Source organism: Moschus berezovskii, chromosome 14 (genome assembly GCF_049115385.1).
Source record: "Moschus berezovskii isolate FMDL1 chromosome 14, NW_MosBer_1.0, whole genome shotgun sequence".
Lineage (NCBI taxonomy): Eukaryota > Metazoa > Chordata > Mammalia > Artiodactyla > Moschidae > Moschus > Moschus berezovskii.
The window spans coordinates 19911361-19939305 of NC_142473.1; the positions used below are offsets into that span (position 1 = coordinate 19911361).

At 38.5% G+C, this 27945-nt stretch overlaps 1 protein-coding gene across 2 annotated transcripts in view; it reads left to right on the top strand.

Moving 5' to 3' along the window:
- Window positions 1–1393: 1393 nt before the first annotated feature.
- CWF19L2 (CWF19 like cell cycle control factor 2) overlaps window positions 1394–27945 on the top strand; it is a 175345-nt gene continuing 148793 nt past the window's right edge. For both annotated transcript variants that reach the window (XM_055422941.2, XM_055422942.2), the window contains exons 1-5: window positions 1394–1543; window positions 3848–3958; window positions 4651–4770; window positions 20037–20147; window positions 20895–21014. In XM_055422941.2, the coding sequence (XP_055278916.2) occupies window positions 1451–1543; window positions 3848–3958; window positions 4651–4770; window positions 20037–20147; window positions 20895–21014 (555 nt within the window). In that variant the 5' untranslated portion in view covers window positions 1394–1450. The remainder of the gene's footprint in view (window positions 1544–3847; window positions 3959–4650; window positions 4771–20036; window positions 20148–20894; window positions 21015–27945) is intronic.

Consider the following 27945-nt stretch of genomic DNA (forward strand, 5'->3'; position numbering starts at 1 on the left):
TTCATGTCCATTGTATTGGTAATGCCATCAAGCCTTCTCATCCTTTGATGCCCCCTTCTCCTTCACACCAGATAGTGGATGTATTTAACACAGAGTCAAAGGAAAATAGGTGTGAAGTGTAGCTCCTGCAAAGTTAGGGGGTAGAAGAGCAAATTTAGTTACAGACATTCAGAGTTAGGAGCTAACAAAACTAGGAATATTCAGGCCTGCTTGCTCTTCTCTTTTATCTTCTTTATTCTCCGGAAAGTGAAGGAAAAAACTCGTTTCTCTTTTTTTTCACTTGTTACTGAAACAGTATGAACAAACAATATGAGGCCAGAAAAAATGTTACACTTTAAACATGTATAAATTATGAAGTGCAATGCAAAATTCACATGACTTTTTCATATACCGTGCTTAAAAAAAATCCACCAAAGCAAAATGCTGACTCTTCAAAGAAAGTTTTCCTTCTTGCTAGCTTACACTGTCTTCCTGGCCAGCCTTCCTTTAGTCCATTCCTCCAGCACAGGGAAATCTCTTTGGCAATAAGGGCACCTCGGTAGAAATCTTTGCAACATGTACGTTTAATCTTTCTGAGCCAAGCACACTGCGGAAGTTTTAAGGGGAGATAAGGAGAAGGTCACACAGAGTCGGACACGACTGAAGTGACTTAGCAGCAGCAGCAGCAGGAAGGAGAAGGTAATGGCAACCCACTCCAGTACTCTTGCCTGGAAAATCCCATGGACGGAGGAGCCTGGTAGGCTGCAGTCCATGGGGTCGCCAAGAATCGGACACGACGGAGCGACTTCACTTTCACTTTTCACTTTCATGCATTGGAGAAGGAAACGCAACCCATTGCAGTGTTCTTGCCTGGAGAATCCCAGGGACGGGGGAGCCTGGTGGGCTGCCGTCTTTGGGGTCGCATAGAGTCGGACACGACTGACGCTACTTAACGGCAGCGGCAGCAGCAGCAGCAGCTCTGACACCAGGGCTTCCCTGGTAAAGAGTCTGCCTACAATTTGGGAGACCCCGGTTCGATCCCTGGGTCGGGAAGATCCCCTGGAGAAGGAAATGGCAACCCACTCCAGTACTCTTGCCTGGAAAATCCTATGGACGGAGGAGCCTGGTAGGATGGGGTCGCAAAGAGCCGGACACTACTGAGCGACTTCACTTCAGCATGTGACATGCCGTCAGTCCCGTGCAAAATGCGTACTAAATGTACGCTGACACACGTCCTCTTCAGGGAAACCCCAATATACGAAGGAGGATAACCCCTTGACTTAATCTTCTGTTTCTTCCAAACTTAAGGGTTAGACAATTAACCGAAATAATAAGCAACAGTTCGCGCATGCTCTTTTGGTGGCGCAGAGCCCCTCCTCCCTCCGATCGGAAGTCCCGGTTTGTTTACTAAATTACGACAGTCGTAAACCGAGATTTTTTGTGCCGGCTTCCTAGCTTTACGACAACAACTATGGCGGCTGCCGATGTTAGATTTGAAAGTGAGAGTACCGTCGAAGAGCGTAAAGAACAGATTCGAAGTGCTAGGACCGAGGTGTTGCGCCAGGTACCTCAGTTTTGAGGCTTTGGGAGTCATTTAGAATTGAGGGTGGACGTTTTCTGGGAGTCAGGCGTCTAGCTCTCCTGTCTCCCCGCACCCTTTCTTGTTTCAGTTCCCCAGTATTTTACCTTATCTAGTTGGGTGGGGATAGATGTTTTCCTTTGGGATGCTTGCACACTGTTGGGTATCCTCTGCGTCTTAGATGCTCTGGAAGGCTCCAGTTGCTCATTTTCTTTTCCAGAAGACTTGTTTCTTTCCTCTGATGTTCCTTATCTGTTAAAGCATCCGTGCTTGACATTTCTGTCACCCGATCACCTGTGCCGCGCTCAGTTTCGAGAGACCCCACTGCTTTCCCTGCATATCTTACAGCCTGAGTCCTCCCTCTTGCTATATCTGAAATGAAAATTTCCGTTTTCAGAAATTCGTGTGAGGCATGTTAGAATAGATCGTTTCATTCTCCTTTTAAGTTATTTGTGTCAGTTATCCGGCTTATTGCAAACCCGTACTGAACCAAGCAGCGATTGAGACAGAGAGCTAAAAAATCTAGCTCCTCGAAAAAAGTTGAGAAACGTGTTATTCATTAAGATTGAAATGAGTAGAGGTAAAATAAGAAAGGGAGGAAGTAAACTGTACTATTGATTTATCTCACAAGATGTAAGAAGTTTGGCAGTGAAGGGGGAAAGTTGTAGTTAGAGAACAACGTAAGGTGAAACAAGTGATGATCATTATTTTATCTGTTTCAAGCTATAACTGTTTAAAACACATTTAAATGCTGCTGCTAAGTCGCTTCAGTCTTGTCCAACTCTGTGCGACCCCACAGACGGCAGCCCACCAGGCTCCCCGACCCTGGGATTCTCCAGGCAGGAACAGTGGAGTGGGTTGCTATTTCCATCTCCAGTGCATGAAAGGGAAAAGTGAAAGCGAAGTCGCTCGGTCGTATCCGACTCTTCGCGACCCCATGGACGGTAGCCTACGAGGCTCCTCTGTCCATGGGATTTTCCAGGCAAGAGTACTGGAATGGGTTGCCATTTCTTTCTCCATTAAATGCAAATAAGGAACCGGTATAGGAGACAGGAAAGAGAAGTTATAATGACTGCAGTCAGATTTTACAGGGGAAGAAAATGGCAATAAGTCTTACAGAGGTGAAAGGTTGGTGGTCCCTGATTTCAGCATATGTAATATATGTGTATAATGAATATCCTTCATCCTTGTCTCTGATATTTCAGGCAGTTTTTGGAGGGAGTAGTTTCTAAACTATGATAAATTTTATCTTATAGCTATGTACAGAATTTTGAGAAGGACCAATCCTAGCTTTGAAATTTGGGGAGAGAATAAAAAGGCAGGAACAACTTCTTAGGAAGCTGTTACTTAGTTTGACTGTTATCGAATGATAAAAACTTATCAATATGATCATTTGTTTTTAGAAAGGTGATTCTTTTTGAAGCATTTTGAGGGTGTGGGTAGAGGGTTATGGACATTGCAGATTTGAAGTTATGGAGGTCAGTCTCCTAACAGTTACGGAAGTATCGGGCACTATCAGTGGGATAGCGAAGGGAAAAGAGACTCAAGTCATTTTTGAGGTAGGGCGCTTAGGGGAGAGAAGAGGTCTACAGCAGGCCCCAAGATTCTGTCCTTGATTGGTGGCTCATTTCACTGTACTGTGCTGTGCTTCCTCGCTCAGTTGTGTCTGATCGTTTGTGACCCTATGGTCTGTAGTCCCCCCGGCTCCTCTGTCCATGGGGTTCTCCAGGCAAGAATACTGGAGTGGATTGCCATGCCCTCCTTGAGGGGATCTTCCAAACTCAGGGATTGAATCTGGGTCTTCCACCCTGCAGGTGGATTCTTTACTAGCTGAGCTACCAGGGAAGTCTGGCTCATTTCACTAGTGACTGCTAATTGGTAGTGCAGTTGGTAATGTGGAAGGAGAATTTGTTGTTTTTAATCTTTCTTACACTTTGGTAGGGGCTTCCCAGGTGGTGTTAGTGGTAAAGAACCCACCTGCCAGTGCAGGAGACATAAGAGGTGTGGATTCAGTCCCTAGGTTTGGGGAGATGCTCTGGAGGAGGGCATGACAGTCCACTCCATTATTCTTTCGAGGAGAATCCCATGGACAGAGGAGTCTGACAAGCTACAGTCCATGGGGTTGCAAAGAGTCTGTCACGACTGAAGTGTCTTAGTACACATGCACACACACTTTGATAGAAGCAAATTTGTGATGAGCCTTACATGAAAGTAGGGGAGGTTTCTGTTTTGCTTTTTTGGTGAGAAGTAGGTGGGTCAGTTGTTAATTTTTCTTTTTCACTGTTTTAGGCTAAAGCCAATTTTGTAAAGGAAGAAAGGCGTAAAGAACTTAAACGACTTCGGGGTGAGGAAACATGGATGCTACCTGATGTGATTAAGAGAGTTGAACAAATCTCACAGGTAAATACTAGCAGGCTTACTTGGTGTAAGCTTATTATTATTATTTTTTTCACTTATTCAAGTTAATACTGGAGGAGCAAGTTTATAAACTTTTTTACAAGTTACAGAATGAATATCACATAGTTGACAGTACTGAGTATTTGTCTCTCTGGCTAGAGTAGTATGTATTAATATTTTGGACATGATATTGAAAAGATTGTATTAGTTGAGTTGGCTGGTAGAAAGCTTAGATCCAGGTTTCCAGTCCACTTGTGGCAAGTTTATGGATCTAAAATATTATGTCTTTTTTTTAAGGGGGATGTCTCAATTCTTGCTTTCTCTTCCCACAGTTTATGCTGTCTTGTTAGATTTTATGTTGTTCGTAATCTATAAATTCTTTTGGGCCTGTTGAAGGAGATAAGTACACACTGTGTTTTTGTATATATGTTTGATTATATCTGTCAATATATTTACAAATAAATTAAAAATTTCCCTATATTTTTCCAAGAAATTTTAGCTATATGGTTTATTCGTAGTGTATATATTAGAAGTGTGTCAAAATTTTTTAGAAGAAGCTATTTATTTAATCATATTCCTTGTCTCCTTTCATGAAAGATTTAAAGTGTTTTAGGACATAGATGTTTTCCTCAAAATACTTACTTTTAAAGTAAGCTAAAACTAAATTCTTGCCTCTTCAAAATGATTATTTATAGGAAGACTGTGTGAAGAAAAAGAAGAAAAAAGACAAGCATTCAAAAAAAGTAAAGAAGGAAAAGAAAAAAAAGAGAAAGAAACAAAAGTGTGAAAAAAATGAGTCAACCGACAGTTCATCAGTAAGTATGTGCTAAAACTAACCAAAGAAGCTACTTGAGAATATTGTATCTAAAGGAGCAACATCAGTTCAGTTCAGTTCAGTTGCTCAGTCGTGTCCGACTCTCCGATATGGGGACCTAAAATACATATGAGAACTTAGGAAATATTACTAGTTAAGATATACTCCCAAGAAAATGCTTGGGAGTCATCTACTTGGAGGTGTACAAGAAATGGTAGAAATATGGATCTTAGGTTATAGATAAGGGCTAGAGGATGGAGAAGATATGGTTGGAGAATCATTGCTGTTTAAAGCCATTAGAATGGATGAATTGCCTTGGGAAATTGAAAAGAAGGAAGAATACCAATACTGAGAAGCCAGACAGCAAGTAAAGGATTTTAAGTAGAAGCAGTTGGAAAATTAGGAGAAAGAGGAAAGAGTGAAAGGGGAGTAAAAATAGTACCATAAAATAAGGAAAAGAGTACCAAGACTTTTCAGTGTGTTACCTCAGTTTGTTTTTCATAGACATTAACAATTAAGTGTTTAAAATGGGTTGTATTTGTATATTTATCTTTGGGACAGAAAGGAAGAGAATGCTGGATCTGTTGTATCCCTAGCCAGGTTTTGGTTGAGAAGACTAACAAAAGAAAGGAAAGCAAGGCAAACCCTCATGGTTATTTTCAGGAAGAGAAGAGTACGTGGTGCTTAACGAGATGAGTTGGAGGTATTTAGTGATAATTGCACTTCTAGGTATGATCTTCAGAGGATTATACAGTTGAGTCTTCATAAAAGGGCCAGACTGGACTCCAAAAAGTCAGTCTAGTCTGGCCCTCTTGTAATTTCAGAAATTAAATTCTTGGCAGTATGCCCTGAGATAATAATTGGCTCACGAAAGCTTATTTTATATAAGAATGTTGTTGTTTAGTCACTAAGGCGTGTCCGACTCTTCATGACTCCATGGATTCCAGCACACCAGACTGTGTCCTCCACTATGTCCTGGAGTTTGCTCCCATTCACATCCATTGAGTTGTTGATGCAATCTAACCATCTCATCCTGTGCTGCCCCCTTCTCCTTTTGCCTTTAGTCTTTCCCAGCATCAAGTTCTTTTCCAATGAGTTGACTTTTCGAATCAGGTGGCTGAAGTATTGGAGCTTCAGCTTCAGCAAAAGTCCTTCCAGTTCAGGGTTGATTTCCTTTAGGATTGGCTGGTTTGATCTCCTTGCAGTCCAAGGGACTCTCAAGAATCTTCTCTAGCACCACAATTTGAAGGTACCAATTCTTTGGTGCTTAGCCTTCTTTATGGTCCAGCTCTTGTATCTGGACATGACCACTGGGAAAACGATAGCTTTGACTATACGGACCTTTGTCAGCAAGGTGATATCTCTGCTTTTTAATATACTTTTGAGATTTGTCATAGCTTTCCTGCCAAGAAGCAAACATCTTTTAATTTCATGGCTACATTCACCATCTGCAGTGATTTTGGAGCCCAAGAAAATATATTCTGTCACTGCTACCAGTTTTCACATTTCTATTTGCCATGAAGTATGGGACCAAATGCTACAGTCTTAGTTTTTTTTCATGTTGAGTTTCAAGCCAGCTTTTTCACTCTCCTCTTTCACCCTCATCAGGAGGCTCTTTAGATCCCCTTTACTTTCCGCCTTTAAAGTGGCAGATATGCCATCTGCATATCTGAGGTTGTTGATATTGATCTCAGTAGTCTTGATCCCAGCTTGTGATTCATCTAGCCTGGCATTTCACAAGATGTACTCTGCATTTAATTTAAATAAGCAGGGTGACAGTATACAGCCTTATCGGTCTCCTTTCCCAACTGTGAACCAGTCCATTGTTCCATGTCTGGTTCTGGCTGTTGCTTCTTGACCTCCATACAGGTTTTTCAGGAGACAGATACGGTGGTTTGGTATTTCCATCTCTTTAAGAGTTGTCCACAGTTTGTTGTGATCCACACATTCAAAGGCTTTAGTGTAGTCAATGAAGCAGATATTCTTTTGCATTTCATTTGCTTTTTCTATGATCCAACAAATGTTGGCAGTTTGATCTCTGGTTCCTCTACCTTTTCTAAATGCAGCTTGTATATCTAGAGGTTCTCAGTTCATGTACTACTAAAGCCTGGTTTGAAGGATTTTGAGCATAATTCTGCTAGCATATAAAATGAGTGCAATTGTATGGTAATTTGAACATTCTTTGGCATTGATCTTATTTGGGGTTGGAATGAAAACTGACCTTTTTCAGTCTTGTGGCTACTAGTGAGTTTTCCAGATTTGCTGACATGTTGAGTGCAACACCTTTCCAGTATCATTTTTTATCATTTGAAGTAGCTCAGCTGGAATTCCGTCATCTCCACTATCTTTATTTGTTGTAATGCCTCCTAAGGCCCACTTGACTTCATGCTCCAGGATGTTGGGGTCTAGGTGAGTGACCACACCATCATGCTTATATGGATCATTAAGACCCTTTTTTGTGCAGTTCTTCTGTGTATTCTTGGCACCTCTTCTTAATATCTTCTGCTTCTGTTAGATCTTGACTGTTCCTGTCCTTTATTATGTCCATTCTTGCATGAAATGCCCCTTAATATCTCCAGTTTTCTTAAAGAGATTTCTAGTCTTTCCCATTTGATTGTTTTCTTCTGTTTCTTTGTATTGTTCATTTAAGAAGGCCTTATTTCTCCTTGCTATTCTCTGGAGCTCTGCAATCAGTTAGGTGAAACTTTCCCTTTCTCTTGCCTTTGATTTTTCTTTCTTCAGCTATTTGTAAAGGTTCCTCAGATAACCACTTTGCCGTCTTGTATTTGTTTTTCTTTGGGATGGTTTTAGTCACTGCTTCCTATACAATGTTATGAACCTCCATCCATAGTTCTTTAGGCACTCTCTTTACCAGATATAATCCTTTAAATCTATTTGTCACATCCACTGTATAATCATAAGGGATTTGATTTAGGTCATACCTGAATGGCCTAATGGTTTTCTCTACTTTCTTCAATTTAAGCCTGAATTTTGTAATGAGGAGCTCAGAGCCACAGTCAGCTCCAGGTCTTGTTTTTGCTGACTTTTGATGTCTTCTCCATCTTCAGCTGCTAAGAATATCAATCTGCTTTAGGTATTGATCATCTGGTGATCTCCATGTGTAGAATTGTGTCTTGGGTTGTTGGAAAAGGATTTGGTATGACCATCGCGTTCTCTTGAGACAACTGTTAGCCTTTGCTCTGCTTCATTTTTCACTCCAAGGCCAAACTTGCCTGTTACTCCGGGTATCTCTTGATTTGCTACTTTGGCATTCCAATCCTCTGTGATGAAAAGAACATCTCTTATTTTTTTGCTATTAGTTTTAAAAGGTGTTGTAGGTCTTCATAGAACTGGTCAGCTTCAGGTTCTTCAGCATCAGTTGTTGGTGCATAGACTTGAATTACTGTGATGTTGAATGGTTTGTCTTGGAAATGAACATAGGTCATTCTGTCATTTTTGAGGTTGCACCCAGGTACTGCATTTCAGATTCTTTTTTTTGACTCTGAGGGCTACTCCATTTCTTGTAAGGAATTCTTGCCCACAGTAGTAGATACAATGGTCATCTGAATTTAATTCTCCCATCCTGTTCCATTTTAGTTCATTGATTCCTAAGATGTTGATGTTTCCTCTTGCCATCCTCTTCTTGATCACATCCAGTTTACCTTGATTCATGGGCCTAACATTCCAGGTTCCTATGCAGTATTGTTCTTTACAGAACAAAGTAAGGCTGAAAATTCTCCAAGCTGGATTTCAGTAGCAAGAACTTCCAGATGTTCAAGCTGGATTTAGAAAAGGCAGAGGAACCATAGATCAAATTGCCAACTTATTGAATCATAGAAAAAGGAAGAGAATTCCAGAAAAACATCTACTTCTGCTTCATTGACTACGCTAAAGCCTTTGACTGTGTGGATAACAAACTGGAAAATTCTTAAAGAGATGGGAATACCAGACCAGCTGACCTGGTCTGAGAAACCTGTATGCTGGTCAAGAAGCAACAGTTAGAACCAGATATGGAACAACTGACTGGTTCCAAATTGGGAAAGAAGTACATCAAGGCTGTATATTGTCACCCTGCTTATTTAACTTACATGCAGAGTACATCATGCGAAATGCTGGCCTGCATGAAGCACAAGCTGGAATCAAGATTACTGGGAGAAATATCAATAACCTCAGATACACAGATGACACCACCCTTAAGGCAGAAAGTGAAGAAGAACTAAAGAACCTCTGATGAAAGTGAAAGAGGAGAGTGAAAACGTTGGCTTAAAGCTCAACTATCAGAAAACTAAGGTCATGGCATCTGGTCCCATCACTTCATGGCAAATAGATGGGGGTAATCTCACTGTGAAATCCCATGGGCAGAGGAGCCTAGTGAGCCATAGTCCTTGGGGTTGCAGAGAGTTGGGCCCAACTTAGTAACTAAAAAACACTGAATAAAGCTACTGTGAATGTTTCAGTTCCGTTCAGTTCAGTCGCTCAGTCATGTCCGACTCTTTGCGACCCCCTGCATCACAGCACGCCAGGCCTCCCTGTCCATCACCAACTCCCGGAGTTCACTCAAACTCACTTCCATCGAGTCGGTGATGCCATCCAGCCATCTCATTCTCTGTTGTTCCTTTCTCCCGCCCCCAGTCCTTCCCAGCATCAAAGTCTTTTCCAGTGAGTCAACTCATCGCATGAGGTTGCCAAAGTACTGGATTTCAGCTTTAGCATCAGTCCATGAACACCCAGGATTGATCTCCCTTAGAATGGACTGGTTGGATCTCCTTGCAGTCCAAGGAACTTTCAAGAGTCTTCTCCAGCACCACAATTCAAAAGCATCAATTCTTCAGCGATCAGCTTTCTTCACAGTCCAACTCTCACATCCATACATGACCACTGGAAAAATCATAGCCTTGACTAGATGGACCTTTGCTGGCAAAGTAATGTCTCTGCTTTTTAATATGCTATCAAGGTTGGTCATAACTTTCCTTCCAAGGAGTAAGCGTCTTTTAATTTCATGGCTGCAATCAGCATCCGCAGTGATTTTGGAGCCCAAAAAAATAAAGTCTGACACTGTTTCCACTGTTTCCCCATCTATTTCCTATGAAGTGATGGGACCAGATGCCATGATCTTTGTTTTCTGAATGTTGAGTTTCAACCTTTTCACTCTCCTCTTTCACTTTCATCAAGAGGCTTTTTAGTTCTTCTTCACTTTCTGCCATTAGGGTGGTGTCATCTGCATATCTGAGGTTATTGATATTTCTCCCAGCAATCTTGATTCCAGCTTGTGCTTCTTCCAGCCCAGTGTTCCTCATGCTGTACTCTGCATATAAGTTAAATAATCAGGGTGACAGTATACAGGCTTGACGTACTCCTTTGCTATTTGGAACCAATTTGTTGTTTCATGTACAGTTCTGACTGTTGCTTCCTGACCTGCATACAGGTTCCTCAAGAAGCAGGTCGGGTGGTCTGGTATTCCCATCTCTTTCAGAATGTTCCACAGTTTATTGTGATCCACACAGTCAAAGGCTTTGGCATAGTCAATGAAGCAGAAATAGATGTATTTCTGGAACTCTCTTGCTTTCTCCATGATCCAGCGGATGTTGGCAATTTGATCTCTGGTGCCTCTGCCTTTTCTAAAACCTGCTTGAACATCTGGGAGTTCATGGTTCACATATTGCTGAAGCCTGGCTTGGAGAATTTTGAGCATGACGTTACTGGCGTGTGAGATGAGTGCAATTGTGCGGTAGTCTGAGCATTCTTTGGCATTGCCTTTCTTTGGGATTGGAATGAAGACTGACCTTTTCCAGTCCTGTGGCCACTGCTGAGTTTTCCAAATTTGCTGGCATATTGAGTGCAGCACTTTCACAGCATCATCTTTCAAGATTTGAAATAGCTCAACTGGAATTCCATCACCTCCACTAGCTTTGTTCGTAGTGATGCTTTCTAAGGCCCACTTGACTTCACATTCCAAGATGTCTGGCTCTAGGTCAGTGATCATTTTATCATGATTATCTTGGTAGTGAAGATCTTCTTTTTACAGTTCTTCTGTGTATTCTTGCCACCTCTTCTTAATATCTTCTGCTTCTGTTAGGTCCATACCATTTCTGTCCTTTATCGAGCCCACCTTGCATGAAATGTTCCCTTGGTATCTCTAATTTTCTTGAAGAGATCTCTTGTTTTTCCTATTCTGTTGTTTTCCTCTATTTCTTTGCATTGATTGCTGAGGAAGGCTTTCTTATCTCTCCTTGCTATTCTTTGGAACTCTGCATTCAGATGCTTATATCTTTCCTTTACTCCTTTGCTTTTCACTTCTCTTCTTTTCACAGCTATTTGTAAGGCCTCCTCAGACAGCCATTTTGCTTTTTTGCATTTCGTTTCCATGGAGATGGTCTTGGTCCCTGTCTCCTGTACAATATCACGAACCTCTGTCCGTAGTTCATCAGGCACTCTATCTATCAGATCTAGTCCCTTAAATCTATTTCTCACTTCCGCTGTATAATCATAAGGGATTTGATTTAGGTCATATCTGAATGGTCTAGTATTTTTCCCTACTTTCTTCAATTTAAGTCTGAATTTGGCAGTAAGGAGTTCATGATCTGAGCCACAGTCAGCTCCTGGTCTTGTTTTTGCTAACTGTATACAGCTTCTCCATCTTTGGCTGCAAAAAATATAATCAATCTGATTTCGATGTTGACCATCTGGTGATGTCCATGTGTAGAGTCTTCTCTTGTGTTGTTGGAAGAGGGTGTTTGCTATGACCAGTGCATTCTCTTGCAAAACTCTATTAGCCTTTGCCCTGCTTCATTCCGTGCTCCAAGGACAAATTTGCCTGTTACTCCAGGTGTTTCCTGACTTCCTACTTTTGCATTCCAGTCCCCTATAATGAAAAGGACATCTTTTTTGGGTGTTAGTTCTGAAAGGTCTTGTAGGTCTTCATAGAACCGTTCAACTTCGGCTTCTTCAGCATTGCTGGTTGGGGTTTAGGCCTGGATTACTGTAGTATTGAATGGTTTGCCTTGGAAACGAACAGAAATCATTCTGTCGTTTTTAAGATTGCATCCAAGTACTGCATTTCGAACTCTTTTGTTGACCATGATGGCTACTCCATTTCTTCTAAGGGATTCCTGCCCACAGTAGTAGATATAATGGTCATCCGATTTAAATTCACCCATTCCAGTCCATTTTAGTTCACTGATTCCTAGAATGTCTATGTTCACTCTTGCCATCTCCTGTTTGACCACCTCCAATTTGCCTTGATTCATGGACCTAACATTCCAGGTTCCCATGCAATAGTGCTCTTTACAGCATCGGACCTTGTTTCTATCACCAGTCACATCCACAACTGGGTATGTTTTTGCTTTGGCTCCATCCCTTCATTCTTTCTGGAGTTATTTCTCCACTGAGCTCCAGTAGCATACTGGGCACCTACCGACCTAGGGAATTCCTCATTCAGTATCCTATCATTTTGCCTTTTGATACTGTGAATGTTTACAAGTCTTTTTGTGGACATGTTTTTCTCTTCGAAAAATATTTGTTTTCCAAAGTGTTTGGACCATTTTACTCTTCTTCCAGCAGTTTATAAGAGTTCCAATTATTCTGCATCTTGAAGAGCACTTGGAATATTCAGTCTTGTAGTTTTATGGCCATCCTACTATGTGTAGTAATATTTCATGTGATTTCCTTGAAGATCAATGATATGGAGCATTAATTTAAATCTTTATTGGCCATTCTGTTTTCTTTTATGAACTCCAGTTTATCAATTATGTTCTTTTACCATTAATTTCTCCTAATTACTGCTTTTGGTGTCCTAACTTTTGTACATCTCAAGGTTGTGAAGATTTTCTCCTATGTTTTTTTCAAGAAATTTTGTAGCTTTGGCTTTTTTGTTAGTAATTCATTTTGAGTAATTTTTGTTTATGGTATGTAGTAAGTGTCAAAGTTTGTTTTTTTTCCATATGAATTTCCACATGTTCCAGCATCATTTGTTGAGAAGGCTAACCTTTTTCTGTTAAATTCCTTAGGCTCCTTTGTTTTAAATACAATTGAGCATATATATTTGTGGGATAATTTCTAGACTCTTCTGTTCCATTGACTTGCATGTCTCTCCTTGGACATTGAATTCACTGTCTTAATTACCACAATTCTAGGGTAAGTCTTGGAATAAAGTAGTGTAAGTTCTATGATTTTGTTCTTTTTGAAAATTGTTTTGCTACACTAGGATATTTTCATTTTTATAGTAAATTTTAGAATCACTTATCATTTTCAGCAAAGGTGGCTACTAATGTTTTGATTGGAATTGTTTTGCATCAAATGATCGATTTTGAGAGAATTAATATCTTAAAATAGAGTCATGCAACCTATCATGCATATGGTATATCTCTCCATCTTTTAAAGTTTTTTAAAATTTCTCTCACAGTGTTCTGATATTTTCAGTGTAGAGGTCTTACTATCATCTTTTGCTATGTTTTTATAATTTATTTTCTTGGGATGCTGTTGGAAATGGAATTAAAAATAAATTTTATTTTTCTTGTGTTTGCAGCTAGTATATGTTTGTACAATAGATTCTTGCATATTTGCGTGTATCTTGTCACCTTCCTAAATTCACAAGTACTAGTGTTAGCTTTTTTTGGTTGATTTCTTAGTATATGATTGTGTTATGTGTGAATAAAGACACTTTTTTTTTCTTTCCAATCTCTATGCCTTTTACCTCATTTGTTAATTTTTATTTTTATTTCACTAGCTAGGACTTCAGTATAGTGTTCAGTAGAAGTAATAGACTGGACCTCCTTACCTGTTCCTTAAGGGAAAGTGTCTTTCACCTGAAAGCATGATATTAGCTATGGGCCTTTCTTGTATGCCCTTTTAGATTGAGTAAATTCTCCTCTATTTTAATGTTTTTTTCTAGGAGTTGGTGTATTGAATAAGCATTGGATTTTGTCAAATACCTTTTATGCATCTATTAATGTAATCATATGATTTTTCTCTTTTATTCTGTCAACATGAAGAATTACATAGGTTAATTTTTTTTTAATGTTACAGGAAGCTGAATTCCTGGGATAAACCCTTTTTGGTCATTTTTCTTTATAAAATATTTTATTTATATATATTTACATGTGAATTTTACTGAATATGTTTTTTTATGATTTGATTTGCCCACAGTTGGTTGAGAAGTTTTGCATCAGTGTTTATGAGGGATATTGGGTTTTAGTGTTAAGGGTAATGCTGGCCTCACATATGAATTAGAAAAAAATTCACTCTTCTTTTGTAGAAAAGTTTGTGTTAAGATTGGTGTGGTTTCTTCCTTAAATGATTGTTAAAGCTTACTAATCAGACTGGGCCTAGCGTTTTCTTTGTGGGATGCTTAAAGTGCAAATTTAATTCTGTTAATATCTGTATTAAATGTTTTCTCTTTATTCTTGAGTTATGGTAATTTAGATTTGCAAGGAATTTGTTTATGTCATCTAAATTGTTGAATTTACGTCCCCTCCTTTTTTTCCTGATTTAGCTATTTCTATTTTCTCTTTGTTTCCTTGGTCAGTATAGTTTTAGGTTTATCAATTTTATTAATCATTTTTTTCAAAGAATTGCCTTTTAGTTTCATTGTTTTTTCTCTTTGTGTACATTCTGTTGATTTCCATTGTCTTTCTATTTCCATTTCTTTCCTATTATATATTTTATATTTAATTTCCTTTTCTTTTTCTAACTTCCTGAAGTGGGTACATAGGTCTTTTCATTCTAAACCTTTCTTGTTTTCTAACTGAGTATTTATAATCTACAGATTTTTCTCCTAGCACTGTTTTATCTCCATGTAACTGATTTTGATGTTATATTTTCATTGTCATCCTTTTCAAAATACTTTCTAATTAACTTTGTTATTTTTTAAACTTACAGACTATATGTGACTTTTAAAATTTTCCAGTAATTTGTGAATTTAACCCATTTTGTTTTTGTTTCTGGCTTCAAATTTAATTTAGTTGTTGTCATAAAACATACTATGTATAATTTAGTTTTCTAAAAAAATTATGAGGCTGAGTTTATGGCTTAGCCTATGCTCTATCTTGGTGAAACTTTCTTGTGTAATTGAAACGTATGTATATTCAGGTGTTGTTGATAGTTGTAGTGTTCTGTGAATGTCAACTTGGGAGAAAGTTTATTCATTGTGTAAAATCTCTGTGTTGTGAATTTGTCTTTTTCTTCTTCGAATTTTGTCAGTTTTACCTCATGTATTTTGAAGTCTTGTTAGGTAAATACACATTTAGGATAGTTATATCTTGTTGATGAATTGATGATTATAATATCATGAAATGTTCCTCTTTATTTCTGGTAATATTCTTCTTTAAGACCTACTTCTGTCTCATGTTAATAAAGCCTTTTTAGTTTTGTTACTATTTTTGCTTTCATGGTTATCTTTTTAAAATTTTTTTAGTTTTAATGTATCTTTATTTTACTTTGAAAGTGTATTTCTTGTGGACAGTCTATACTTAAGGTTTGCCTTTTTGTTTAGCTTATCAATTTCTTCCTTTTAAATTAGAGAATTTTCTCCACTATCTAATATGATAGCCACATTGAGTTTTAAGTTTTTAGTCAAAATTTATTGAAGTTGTCAGGTTGAAAGATCATTTCTTTAGTCTCACTAGTCAGATTTTTTTTTTGTTCATAGACACATATGGCTAGATTAAGGTAAGGTAAGGTGAAGTCGCTCAGTCGTGTCCGACTCTTTGCGACCCCTCAGACTGTAACCTACTAGGCTCTTCCATCCATGGGATTTTCCAGGCAAGAGTACTGGAGTGGGTTGCCATTTCCTTCTCCAGAGGATCTTCCTGACCCAGGGATTGAACCCAGGTCTCCTACATTGTAGGCAGATGCTTTACCTTCTGAGCCACCAGGGAAGTCTCTATGGCTAGATTAGTGGCTACCATATTGGGTGGTTTAGATATAGAAAGATCCTATTTGATAGTGCTGAGATTATTTATATTTTATATAGTTATAGATATGTTGAGTTTCTCTTCTTGCCAGTCCCTTTTCTATTTGTCCCATTTGTTTTTATTCCTTTTTCTCTTCTTTCTCCTAGCTTCATTTGGTTAGTTGTGTTTTTTTTAGCATTCTTATTTATTTTTTTTACGCAGTTCATGGAATTCTACAGGTCAGAATACTGGAGTGGGTAGCCGTTTCCTTCTCCAGGGGACCTTCCCAACCCAGGAATTGAACCCATGTCTCCCGCCTTGCGGGAGTAAAGCGGATTCTTTACCAGCTGAGCCACGAGGGTTTTTTTTCAGTTTTATTTTTCCAGGCTTTTTCTCCAGTATTTTTTAATTCTAGTTTTGTGGTTTCTCTGCTGATCTTCTGGCGGTTTGTGAGCTCTGGAGATCTCTCTGTTTATGTGTGTGTGCTCAGTTGTATCTGACTCTTTGCAACTCCATGGACTATAGCTCATCAGGCTTCTCTGTCTATGGAATTTTCCAAGATGAATACTGGAGCAGATTGCCATTTCCTAATTCAGGGGATCTTCCCGACCTAGGGATCGAACCTGCATCTCTTGCATCTCCTGCATTGGCAGAGATTGGATTCTTTACCATTGTTCTGCCAGAAATAGTATAATTGTTCCTTACATGGTAGTTATTCTAATAATTGTTTCTTACATGATAGTTACTCTTTGTGTATCCTTGTGGACTTGCATTCTAAAGATGTTCAGTTTGTTATTGAGTTAAAGGCTACAGGGGTCTCATATAGTTTTCTGAAACTCTCTCTGTGTAGGTTCCTTTTCATGGATACTCTGTCTCAGTCATCATGAAGTTAAAATTCTGTTTCTTTAACTCAGTGAGATTGTCATACTGTGCTTGAATTACCTCTCCTTGTGCCTTTGTCTAGAAATTGCCAGCAGGCGAGAACCGGTAGAGTGTAACTGTAACACTCACTTGTTTCTCTTTTCTCAGTGATCATAGTCCTGCACAACTGAGAGTCACTGTCTAGAAACAGTTGTTTCTTATATTTTCTACTTTTATATTTATTTCTGTATATTTCTAATCTGATGTGGCATTTATTTTTTCATGACCAATGCAGAAGTCCTCAAGTACCTTGAGAAATATACATATTTATATATATATATACACATTACATGTAAAGCCTATATTTTGCATATATAAATTTTATGAATTTTATGTGCATATATAACATATATGCATATAAATATGTATATTTTCATTGGTGGCACTTTTCTGTCTTGGTTCTGCCTTATTTTTTGACTGTTAGATGGGAAGAGGAGTGTGGTTAATTATGATGGCTACACATGAGAAGAGTCCTGGGACCTCTCTTAGGTCAAGAGTCACATTGATAGTTTATAAATTCTTCAAGGTAAGATGGAGGATTGAAGTTAAAATCAGCAAGAGAACTTAGGTCATGGTGTTGGGGGAGGGGAACATAAATCATGCTGAAGTGGTGAGGTGAGTGAATAAGAGTGAAAATTAGCAACAAAATTAATACAGATGAGATGGAGGCAGGAGAGCTATACAGAATGGTTCCTGTGTCATTGTCGTATAAAGACGTAAGACTCTCAGCTGTGTCACACAGGCTTCTTTCATTCAGCGCCTGACATTTAATGCTTGGATGCAGGCTGCTGCCTGAAGTCTCTACCTTGAGTTGTTGGAAGAGTCAGTTCAGCTAATTTTAATGCACATTTATTTAATGCTGACTTTTTTGCCAGATACTTTCATGTATGTGGGGAATATAAGTATATAGAGTTCGAACTTTTGGGGAACTCATTAATTAATTAAGTAGACACATACTTTCAGTATGTAATCTCATGATGCCATGGCATTTCAGGGTATTAGGGAGGAAGGATTTTATATGCAGGTTTATTGAGGAAATTATGCTAGAGTTGAGATTTAAAGGATGAGTAAGAATCAACCTCGCATGTAGAGGTGTGTGTGTACAAGGAATTGTGAGAGCAAAGGCATGGAAGTAAGAGAACATGGTATAAAAGTGTGTGTGTGTATGTATGTGAATTTAACTATAAGGAACTTAACAGTGTTAGATTATAAAACAAAACAGATGAAACAGTACTGGTTGATAGGATTTTGTAAACCATGAAGTTTGATTTATGCAATAGTAAATGTATCATCAAATTAGATTCATTTGTATTTATTAGAGAACTTCAGAATAGCCGTTGGTTAATATAAAATACAGAGAATGTAAAAGTAGTTAACTTTTCTTTCATGTGAAGGAAATCAGGTAGATAACTTAATGGTAGTGTGGCCTTCTGGGACCAAGGCTTCTAGTTTTGTCACGCTGTTGTCTTTAAAAAGTGCCTCTTAGATTACATAACAGTAGAGAGGATGCCCTCTTTTTCTTAACTTCCAGAACATCCCACACAATATTTTCATTTCCACCTTATTGGAGACTTGATTAAGCCTTTACTTTCCAGGAAGGGAGGCACATTACATCTTCAAATAAAATTAAATTCTGTTGGTTAGAAAGAAGAGGAGTAAAAGTAGTCTTTATGACAGGTAGTCACAGAAGAGTAGTACTGTGGACAGATGTGCCCTTTACATTACTCTAAATGTATTTTAGAGTGGGAGTTGGAGAACGAAAGGGAGCAGGAAAGATAGGGGTTATGGAGACTAATTTGGTTTTTCCAGATGAGAAATAAGCAGATCTGATCTAGGGCTGCTGCTTTAAGGATGGGGAGGAAAGAGTATATATTAGTTGGAACTATTAGTTATAGGTAACAGAAACCAAATTTAAATTGATTTCAGGTCACTTCAGTTGCTAAGTTGTGTCCGACTCTTTGTGACCCCATGGACTGCAGCACACCAGGCTTCCCTGTCCATCTCCAACTCCTGCAGTTTGCTCAAACTCATGTCCATCAAATCCATGATGCCATCCAACCATCTCATCCTCTTTGTCCCCTTCTCCTCCTGCCTTCAATCTTTCCCAGCATCAGCGTCTTTGCCAGTGAGTCAGTTCTTTGCATCAGGTGGCCGAAGTATTGGAGCTTCAGCTTCAGCATCAGTCCTTCCAATGATTATTCAGGACTGATTTCCTTTAGGATGGACTGGTTGGATCTCCTTGCCAATCGAGGGACTCTCAAGAGTCTTCTCCAACACCACAGTTCAAAAGCATCAGTTCTTCAGTGTTCGGCTTTCTTTATAGTCCAACTCTCACATGACTACTGCAGAAACCATAGCTTTGACTAGATGGACCTTTGTTGGTAAAGTAATGTCTCTGCTTCTGAATATGCTATCTAAGTTGGTCATCACTTTTCTTCCAAGGAGCAAGTGTCTTAATTTCATGGCTTCAGTTACCATCTGCAGTGATTTTGGAGCCCCCCAAAATAAAGTCTGTCACTGTTTCCATTTTTTCCCCTGTATTTTCCATGAAGTGATGGGACCAGATGCCATCATCTTAGTTTTTTGAATGTTGAGTTTTAAGCCAACTTTTTCACTCTCCTCTTTCCCTTTCATCACTATTGGAGCACCAGAGTCTCATAGGACATATAGCAGAACAGCTGGGTTTTAGGAAATACCTGGACCTAGAGTCACAAATGCTTTTATGAGTCTTCTTGCTATCTTCCTTTTCTTCCCCTCTTAGTTCTGTTTTTCTCTTGATAACTGATAAATTTTTGCTGAATTCCATGCCTCATGATAGAAATGGTTTCTGCCAGTGTCTTTCCAGTTCTCCTTAGTTATAAAGTAAACCATTTCTGATTTCTGGAGAGTGACTAAGATTGAAATCAGTTGGTTTAGGTAGCAACCTCTGAAACAGTCAGCTCTGGCCAGTAATGGAGGTGGATCCCATGATAATCATTTGGTGTTCACTGTATGGTATAGTTTGGAAATCTTTTGGAAATACAGTAGTAGGTTTAGATGGCAGGGGCAAGATGATCCTGAAACTTCTGACTCGGGCAAGTGGGTACTGATGCCAGGATGCTTAATTCAAATATATAGGAAGAGGAACAAGTATTGTAGAAGTAGATGCTGGGTTTATTTTTTGTTCTTATTGAGTTCAGCATGGCATTTAAATATTGTCGGCAGTTGTTTAAATCATTGAAACTTTGGGTATATAAATTAGAAAGATGTCAGCATAATTGGTGGTAGTTTAAGCCATGAGAATGGATTTAATTCCCCAAGAGGAATATTTAGAGATTAAAAAGTATAGTGGGCAAAGACTACCCAAATAAGGTTGGTATTTTAGGGATGAGAAAAAATGAAAGAGTGCAACTGCACAGAGTTTTTATGTGAAAGTATGTAAATTTGAGAATTTTACTTATATGCTAAATATTCTTAGAGCTCTGAAGATGAGTGGGTTGAGGCTGTTCCCTCCCAGACTCCTGGCAAGGAAAAGGCCTGGAAGATTAAAGATGAAAAGTTAGAAAAAGAAGATAATCAGATTATTCAGGTAAGCCACCTGATTTTAAACAAGTGTGAACTCACAAGAGTAGATGAATGTTAGAATGAAAGATCAGTGTAATTTCTTCAGTAGAAAAATTAGACTTTGTAAACAGTATAACTTTTACAAGGAGTTTAGCAATAATGCAATCTGCTGAGCCTTTGAACTTCGTTTCTTCTCCTGTTGGAAAGTTAGCATTTATCCCTATTCTAGTCTCTCAGGGTTTTCTGCTTCTGATTGTTGATAGGGAAGTGGTACTTCTCCCCTTATGTACTTAAACCTTTGTACTGTTACATCTATCTGACCTTTCTATAGTTAGTGGAGTTCAAGTCACAGTTTTTCCCTTCACTGCATGCCAAAATGTTATTAGCAGTGCTCTTAGTTGAATAGTTCACAAGTTTTAGGTTGTAGTTCATATGCCAAAGAAGAGTGTTACTTTTATATTGTTAGCAACAGGGAAGAAGGAAAGGTGGGAAGAATTAATGCCTGAGTACCTGTTTTGTATCCGGCATTGAGCTGGATGCCTTAAGTCAGTTTCTTGTTAACTCCTTACAGCATTCTTGAAATGTAGGTGTTTTTACCCATTTTTACAGGGGGCAGTTATGGCTTACAGAGGCTGAGAAACTTGTTAAGAAATTATACAGCCCTGTGGCTTTAATCCAGGTTTGAATGCCCCCAGGATCTCTAAAATTTATTACTAAGTGTTTAGTATTCTTCTAATCAATTTAGATTGAAGTGACTTCTTTTTCTTAACAGAGGGATGAATGGATGACTGTTGATTTTATGTCTGTTAAAACTGTGTCATCATTGTCACTCAAAGCTGAAAAGGAAGCTGCAAGGAAAACACAGCAAGAGAAAACCCAGGCACTTGAACAGGTAAGAGAGTATTTAAAATACTTTACCTTTCTAATTTGTCTTTAAGTGATATACATGTATATAAATGCAGTTTTACTTGTAAGATATTATTTTTTGTGGGAACAACTATGAAATGTGATAAAAGTTCTTTAAAAATTTTTATTTGCAGGAAATAAGTATAAACGTATGTTGTATTTATAAATCTAGGGCATATATGGTTGAGTATAAAATTTGGTTTACAGCTTGATTTATAAGGGTTTAGGGCTTGAACCGTGTTATATGTGTGGCCTGAAAATCTTTAAGGTGAGAATTTAAAGTATTCCTGAGTTAGTAGTGCCTTGAAGTGATTGGCAAAAGTAACTACCGGTCCTTTCTAGGGGATGACACTGTCAGTTTAGGCCTCACATGTTTCTCAGAAACAAGTTCTATGGCATTAAAGGTCATAAGTTAAAATCATAAAATACATGAAAATGTAATGATGGTCTGTAAATGAGTTCACTTCAAACAGTAAACAACAGATGAATGGATAAGGAAGTTGTGGTACATATACACAATGGAATATTACTCAGCTATAAAAAGGAGCACATTTGAGTCAGTTCTAATGAGGTGGATGAACTTGGAGCGTATTATACACAGTGAAATAAGTCAGAAAGAGAAAGACATATACTGTATATTAATGCATGTATGTGGAGTTTAGAAGACAGTACCGATGATCCTCCATCCTGGGCAGCAAAGGAGACACAAATTTTGGACTCAGTGGCAGAAGGCGAGGGTGGGATGATGTGAGAGAGTAGCATTGAAACATGTACATTACCATATGTAGAATAGATGACCAGTGCAAGTTCGATGCACAAAGCTGCACACTCAAAGCTGGTGCTCTGGACAACCCAGAGGGAAGGGTTGGGGAGGGAGGTGGGAGGGAGGTTCAGGCTCGGGGGAGACACATGTATACCTGTGGTTGATTCATGTTGATGTATGACAGAAGCCATCACAATATTGTAAAGTAATTATCCTCCAGTTAAAATAAATACATTGATTTTTTTGAAAAAGAAATAAATATCTATACCAATGAAAAAACAGTAAACAGCAGAATCAGACCCATATCTGATCCAAAACCTTTTATCTTTTGGAATATTTAATAGCTTTATGTAGTAATAGTAGTTATAGGAAATATCAATATGGGATAAAAAATTAATAACGTGGATTTGAGACAGAGCTAGTAAGAACTTGTAGAAATTAAAAATAGAGTTGAAATTAGAAAATTTGTAAATAGTCAAACAACAAACTGAATACAGCTGAAGACAGAATTAGGTAACAAAAACAAGAAAATAGTCTTTAAGAATTTACCTTGAGAGCTACTGTATAGCACATGGAACTCTGCTCAGTGTTGGATGGTAGCCTGGGTGAGAGGGGAGTTTGGGCAAGAATGGATACACCTGTATGTATGGCTGGGTCCCTTCGATGTTCACCTGAAACTGTCACAGCATTGTTTGTAAATCATCTATACCCTAATACAAAATACAAAATTTTAAAAAAGAATTTACCCTGAATGCCGCATAGAGGCACAAATAAATGAAAACTATGAAGGAGTGATCATGAAGTCCTAGGATCGATTTTTTTGTTTTGTTTTGTTTTTTCCTTCTCAGTTCTATTTTAATTTTGAAAATGTTGGTGTGGTAAACTGTATTGGCTTTATAATTAAGGAGCTGCCCAATTGGAACTTTGGGGCCAGGCATTTTTGGAACACCTTTATTTCTGTTTTGTCTGAAGAAGTTGGGACTCAAGGGGAAAGTACCATAGGGAGATATCCAGTGGATAGTAGAGCAAGAGAGAGGAGTTGTATGACGTCAGGAAGTTGATTTTACCCATTGCCGTTACATGCTTGCTTCTGAAATCATGCTCTGCTCTTTGTAGGCATCAACAGTCTGGTCTGTTAGAGTATCACTGGCTTAGGATCCTAGGTTTTGCACGTATTCAAGCCTGTTCTCTATATCAATCAGTTCAGTTCAGTTCAGTCGCTCAGTCGTGTCTGACTCTTTGCGACCCCATGAATCACAACATGCCAGGCCTCCCTGTCCATCACCAACTCCCGGAGTTCACTCAAACTCATGTCCATCTAGTCGGAGATGCCATCCAGCCATCTCGTTCTCTGTTGTCCCCTTCTCCTCCTGCCCCCAATTCCTCCCAGCATCAGAGTCTTTTCCAGTGAGTCAACTCGTCGCATGAGGTGGCCAAAGTATTGGAGTTTCAGCTTTAGCATCAGTCCTTCCAGTGAGCACCCAGGATTGATCTCCTTTAGAATGGACTGATTGGATCTCCTTGCGGTCCAAGGGACTCTCAAGAGTCTTCTCCAGCACCACAGTTCAAAAGCATCAATTCTTTGGCAATCAGCTTTCTTCACAGAATGTAGTAAACTCTTCAGTATTTTTAAGTAGATTGAAATAGTGAATAGTTTTTCTTAGAAATACTATTACAGAAAACCTTTCCTTTCCTAAGAAGCTGTCGTACTTTCTCATGCTTATCAACTTTCCAGCACTGAATTAAAGGCTTTCTAATTAATATAATCTTTTTTTACACATTCTTATGTATAAACTCTGATTCAAGTAAGTTAGCATCTGTTGATCTGCTCATTTGATAATGTAGTTTTTGTCTTTTGCACCTGTATCATCGTTTCCGCTCCTGTTCCTGCTTCTCTAGTTTGAATGCCAGTTGTTAGTTGTATGTCTTCTCCTCTCTGCCTCATTTGTGTCCTCTCTGCTGGAGCTGAGTGAGGAGAGCCCCTGAAACTAAGAAACATACAAGGTCAAATATTATTGTGGTTCAGGCCCTAGTTTACTCTTGCCTGGGCAGTTACAATAACCCTTTTTTATTTTTTCAGCAGCCTACAACTGATGTCAGATTAACTTTTTCAGAGTACAGCTTCTGTCATGGTCTTATTACTCTGTTTAGAAGTCTTCAGTGCTTCAAGTTAATGAGAATGTGTCTTTGCCATTTCTAATACTTTTCCACAGATGAAGCTCTGCTAGTGGTGTTTCATGCTCCCCCCTCCTTTCATATTCTATCCTTGAGGGTATGAAGTACATTTTCCATTAGAAAATTTGCAAAGAATAAACTGGGCATGCTTGGCTTAGCCCTGCCTTTCCTTCTTATGGAACAGACTGCAGAGATTGTGTGGCTAATGAGATGATGTGGGGGTTAGTTCAGCGCATTCTACACCTGGGACAGTCTGCCTCATTGCAGGGTTCAGTTAGCAGACGCATTTGGTGTCCACTGAAAGAAAAATTCCACTTTAGCCTTCATTAACAATAAAGGTGATTTTTGTCTTTTATTTCTTCTTCTTTTGAGTGTGTGTGTGTGAGAGAGAGTGAGTGTATGTTGCTTTTTGTTTTTTTTCCATTGGAGGCTAATTACAATATTATATTGGTTGGTTTTGCCATACATTGACATGAATCTGCCCCGGGTGTACATCTGTTCCCCTTCTTGAACCCCCCTCCCACCTCCCTCCTCCCCTTATCCTCCCTCTGGGTCATCCCCGTGCACCAGCCCCGAGCATCCTGTATCATGCGTCGAACCTGGACTGGTGTTTTGTTTCACATATGATAATATACATGTTTCAATGCCATTCTCCCAAATCATCCCACCCTCACCCTTTCCCACAGCGTCCCAAAGACTGTTCTATACACCTGTGTCTCTTTTGCTGTCTCATATACAGGGTTATCATTACCATCTTTCTAAATTCCATATATATGCGTTAGTATACATTCATGGGGTCGCAGAGAGTTGGACACAACTGAGCGACTGAACTGAACTGCACTGATACTGTATTGGTGTTTTTCTTTCTGGCTTACTTCTCTCTGTATAATAGGCTCCAGTTTCATCCACCTCATTAGAACTGATTCAAATGTATTCTTTTTAATGGCTGAGTAATACTCCATTGTGTATATGTACCACAGCTTTCTTATCCATTCATCTGCAGATGGACATCTAGGTTGCTTCCATGTCCTGGTTATTATAAACAGTGCTGCAATGAACATTGGAGTACATGTATCTCTTTCAGTTCTGGTTTCCTTGGTGTGTATGCCCAGGAGTGCGATTGCTGGATCATATGGCAGTTCTATTTCCAGCTTTTTAGGGAATCTCCACACTGTTCTCCATAGTGGCTGTACTAGTTTGCATTCCCACCAACAGTGTAAGAGGGTTCCCTTTTCTCCACACCCTCTCCAGCATTTATTGCATGTAGACTTTTGGATAGCAGCCATTCTGACTGGTGTGAAATGGTATCTCATTGTGGTTTTGATTTGCATTTCTCTGATTATGAGGGATGTTGAGCATTTTTTCGTGTGTTTTTTAGCCATCTGTATGTCTTCTTTGGAGAAATGTCTGTTTAGTTCTTTGGCCCATTTTTGGATTGGGTCATTTATTTTTCTGGAGTTGAGCTGCAGGAGCTGCTTGTATATTTTGGAGATTAATTCTTTGTCAGTTGTTTCATTTGCTATTATTTTCTCCCATTCTGAAGGCTGTCTTTTCACCTTGCTTATAGTTTCCTTTGCTGTGCAGAAGCTTTTAATTTTAATTAGGTCCCATTTGTTTATTTTTGCTTTTATTTCCAATATTCTGGGAGGTGGGTCATGGAGGATCCTGCTGTGATTTATGTCGGAGAGTGTTTTGCTTATGTTCTCCTTTAGGAGTTTTATAGTTTCTGGTCTTACACTTAGATCTTTAATCCATTTTGAGTTTATCTTTGTGTGTGGTGTTAGGAAGTGTTCTAGTTTCATTCTTTTACAAGTGGCTGACCAGTTTTCCCAGCACCACTTGTTAAAGAGACTGTCTTTTCTCCATTTTATATTCTTGCCTCCTTTGTCAAAGATAAGGTGTCCATAGGTGCGTGGTTTATCTCTGGGCTTTCTATTTTGTTCCATTGATCTATATTTCTGTCTTTATGCCAGTACCATACTGTCGTGATGACTGTGGCTTTGTAGTAGAGCCTGAAGTCTGACAGGTTGATTCCCCCAGTTCCATTCTTCTTCCTCAAGATTGCTTTGGCTATTCGAAATTTTTTGTATTTCCATACAAATTGTGAGATTAGTTGTTCTAGTTCTGTGAAAAATATCATTGGTAGATTGATAGGGATTGCATTGAATGTATAAATTACTTTGGGTAGTATACTCATTTTCACAATATTTATTCTTCCAATCCACGAACACAGTATATTTCTCCATCTAGTAGTTTCCTCTTTGATTACTTTCACCAGTATTTTATAGTTTTCTATGTACAGGTCTTTTGTTTCTTTAGGTAGATATATTCCTAAGTATTTTATTCTTTTCGTTGCAACAGTGAATGGAATAGTTTCCTTAATTTCTCTTTCTGTTTTCTCATTATTAGTGTATAGGAATGCAAGGGATTTGTATGTTGATTTTATATCCTGCAACTTTACTGTATTCATTGATTAGCTCTAGTAGTTTTCTGGTAGAGTCTTTAGGGTTTTCTGTGTAGAGGATCATGTCATCAGCGAACAGTGAAAGTTTTACTTCTTTTCCAATTTGTATTCCTTTTATGTCTTTTTCTGCTCTGATTGCTGTAGCCAAAACTTCCATAACTATGTTGAATAGTAGTGGTGAGAGTGGGCACCCTTGTCTTGTTCCTGACTTTAGGGGAAATGCTTTCAGTTTTTCACCGTTGAGGATAATGTTTGCTGTGGGTTTGTCATATATAGCTTTTATTTTGTTGAGGTATGTCCCTTCAATTCCCACTTTCTGGAGGGTTTTTATCATAAATGGATGTTGAATTTTGTCGAAGGCTTTCTCTGCATCTATTGAGATAATCATATGATTTTTATTTTTCAGTTTGTTAATGTGGTCTATTACGTTGATTGATTTGTGGATATTGAAGAATCCTTGCATTCCTGGGATAAAGCCCACTTGGTCTGATCTTCTTAATGTGTTGTTGGATTCTGATTACTAGAATTTTGTTCAGGATTTTTGCATCTATGTTCATCAGTGATATTGGCCTGTAGTTTTCTTTTTCTGTGGGATCTTTACCAGGTTTTGGGATTAGGGTGATGGTGGCCTCATAGAATGAGTTTGGAAGTTTCCCTTCCTCAGCAATTTTCTGGAAGAGTTTGAGTAGAATAGGTGTTAGCTCTTCTCTAAATTTTTGGTAGAATTCAGCTGTGAAACCATCTGGACCTGGGCTTTTGTTTGCTGGAAGATTTTTTATTACAACTTCTAATTCCGTGCTTGTGATGGGTCTGTTCAGATTTTCTATTTCTTCCTGGTTCAGTTTTGGAAAGTTGTACTTTTCTAAGAATTTGTCCATTTCTTCCAAGTTGTCCATTTTATTGCCATATAATTGCTGATAGTATTCTCTAGTGATCCTTTGTATTTCTGTGTTGTCGGTTGTGATCTCTCCATTTTCATTTCTAATTTTATTGATTTGGTTCTTCTGCCTTTGTTTCTTGATGAGTCTGGCTAGTGGTTTGTCAATTTTATTTACCCTCTCAACGAACCAGCTTTTGGCTTTGTTGATTTTTGCTATGGTCTCTTTTGTTTCTTTTGCATTTATTTCTGCCCTAATTTTTAAGATTTCTTTCCTTCTACTAACCCTGGGGTTCTTCATTTCTTCCTTTTCTAGTTTCTTTAGGTGTAGAGTTAGGTGATTTAGTTGACTTTTTTCTTGTTTCTTGAGGTGTGCCTGTAGTGCTATGAACTTCCCCCTTAGCACTGCTTTTACAGTGTCCCAGAGGTTTGGGGTTGTTGTGTTTTCATTTTCATTCATTTCTGTGCATATTTTGATTTCTCTTTTGATTTCTTCTATGATTTGTTTGTTATTCAGCAGCGTGTTGTTCAGCCTCCATATGTTGGCATTTTTAAGTTTTTCTCTTGTAATTGAGATCTAATCTTACTGCATTGTGGTCAGTAAAGATGCTTGAAATGATTTCAGTTTTTTTAAATTT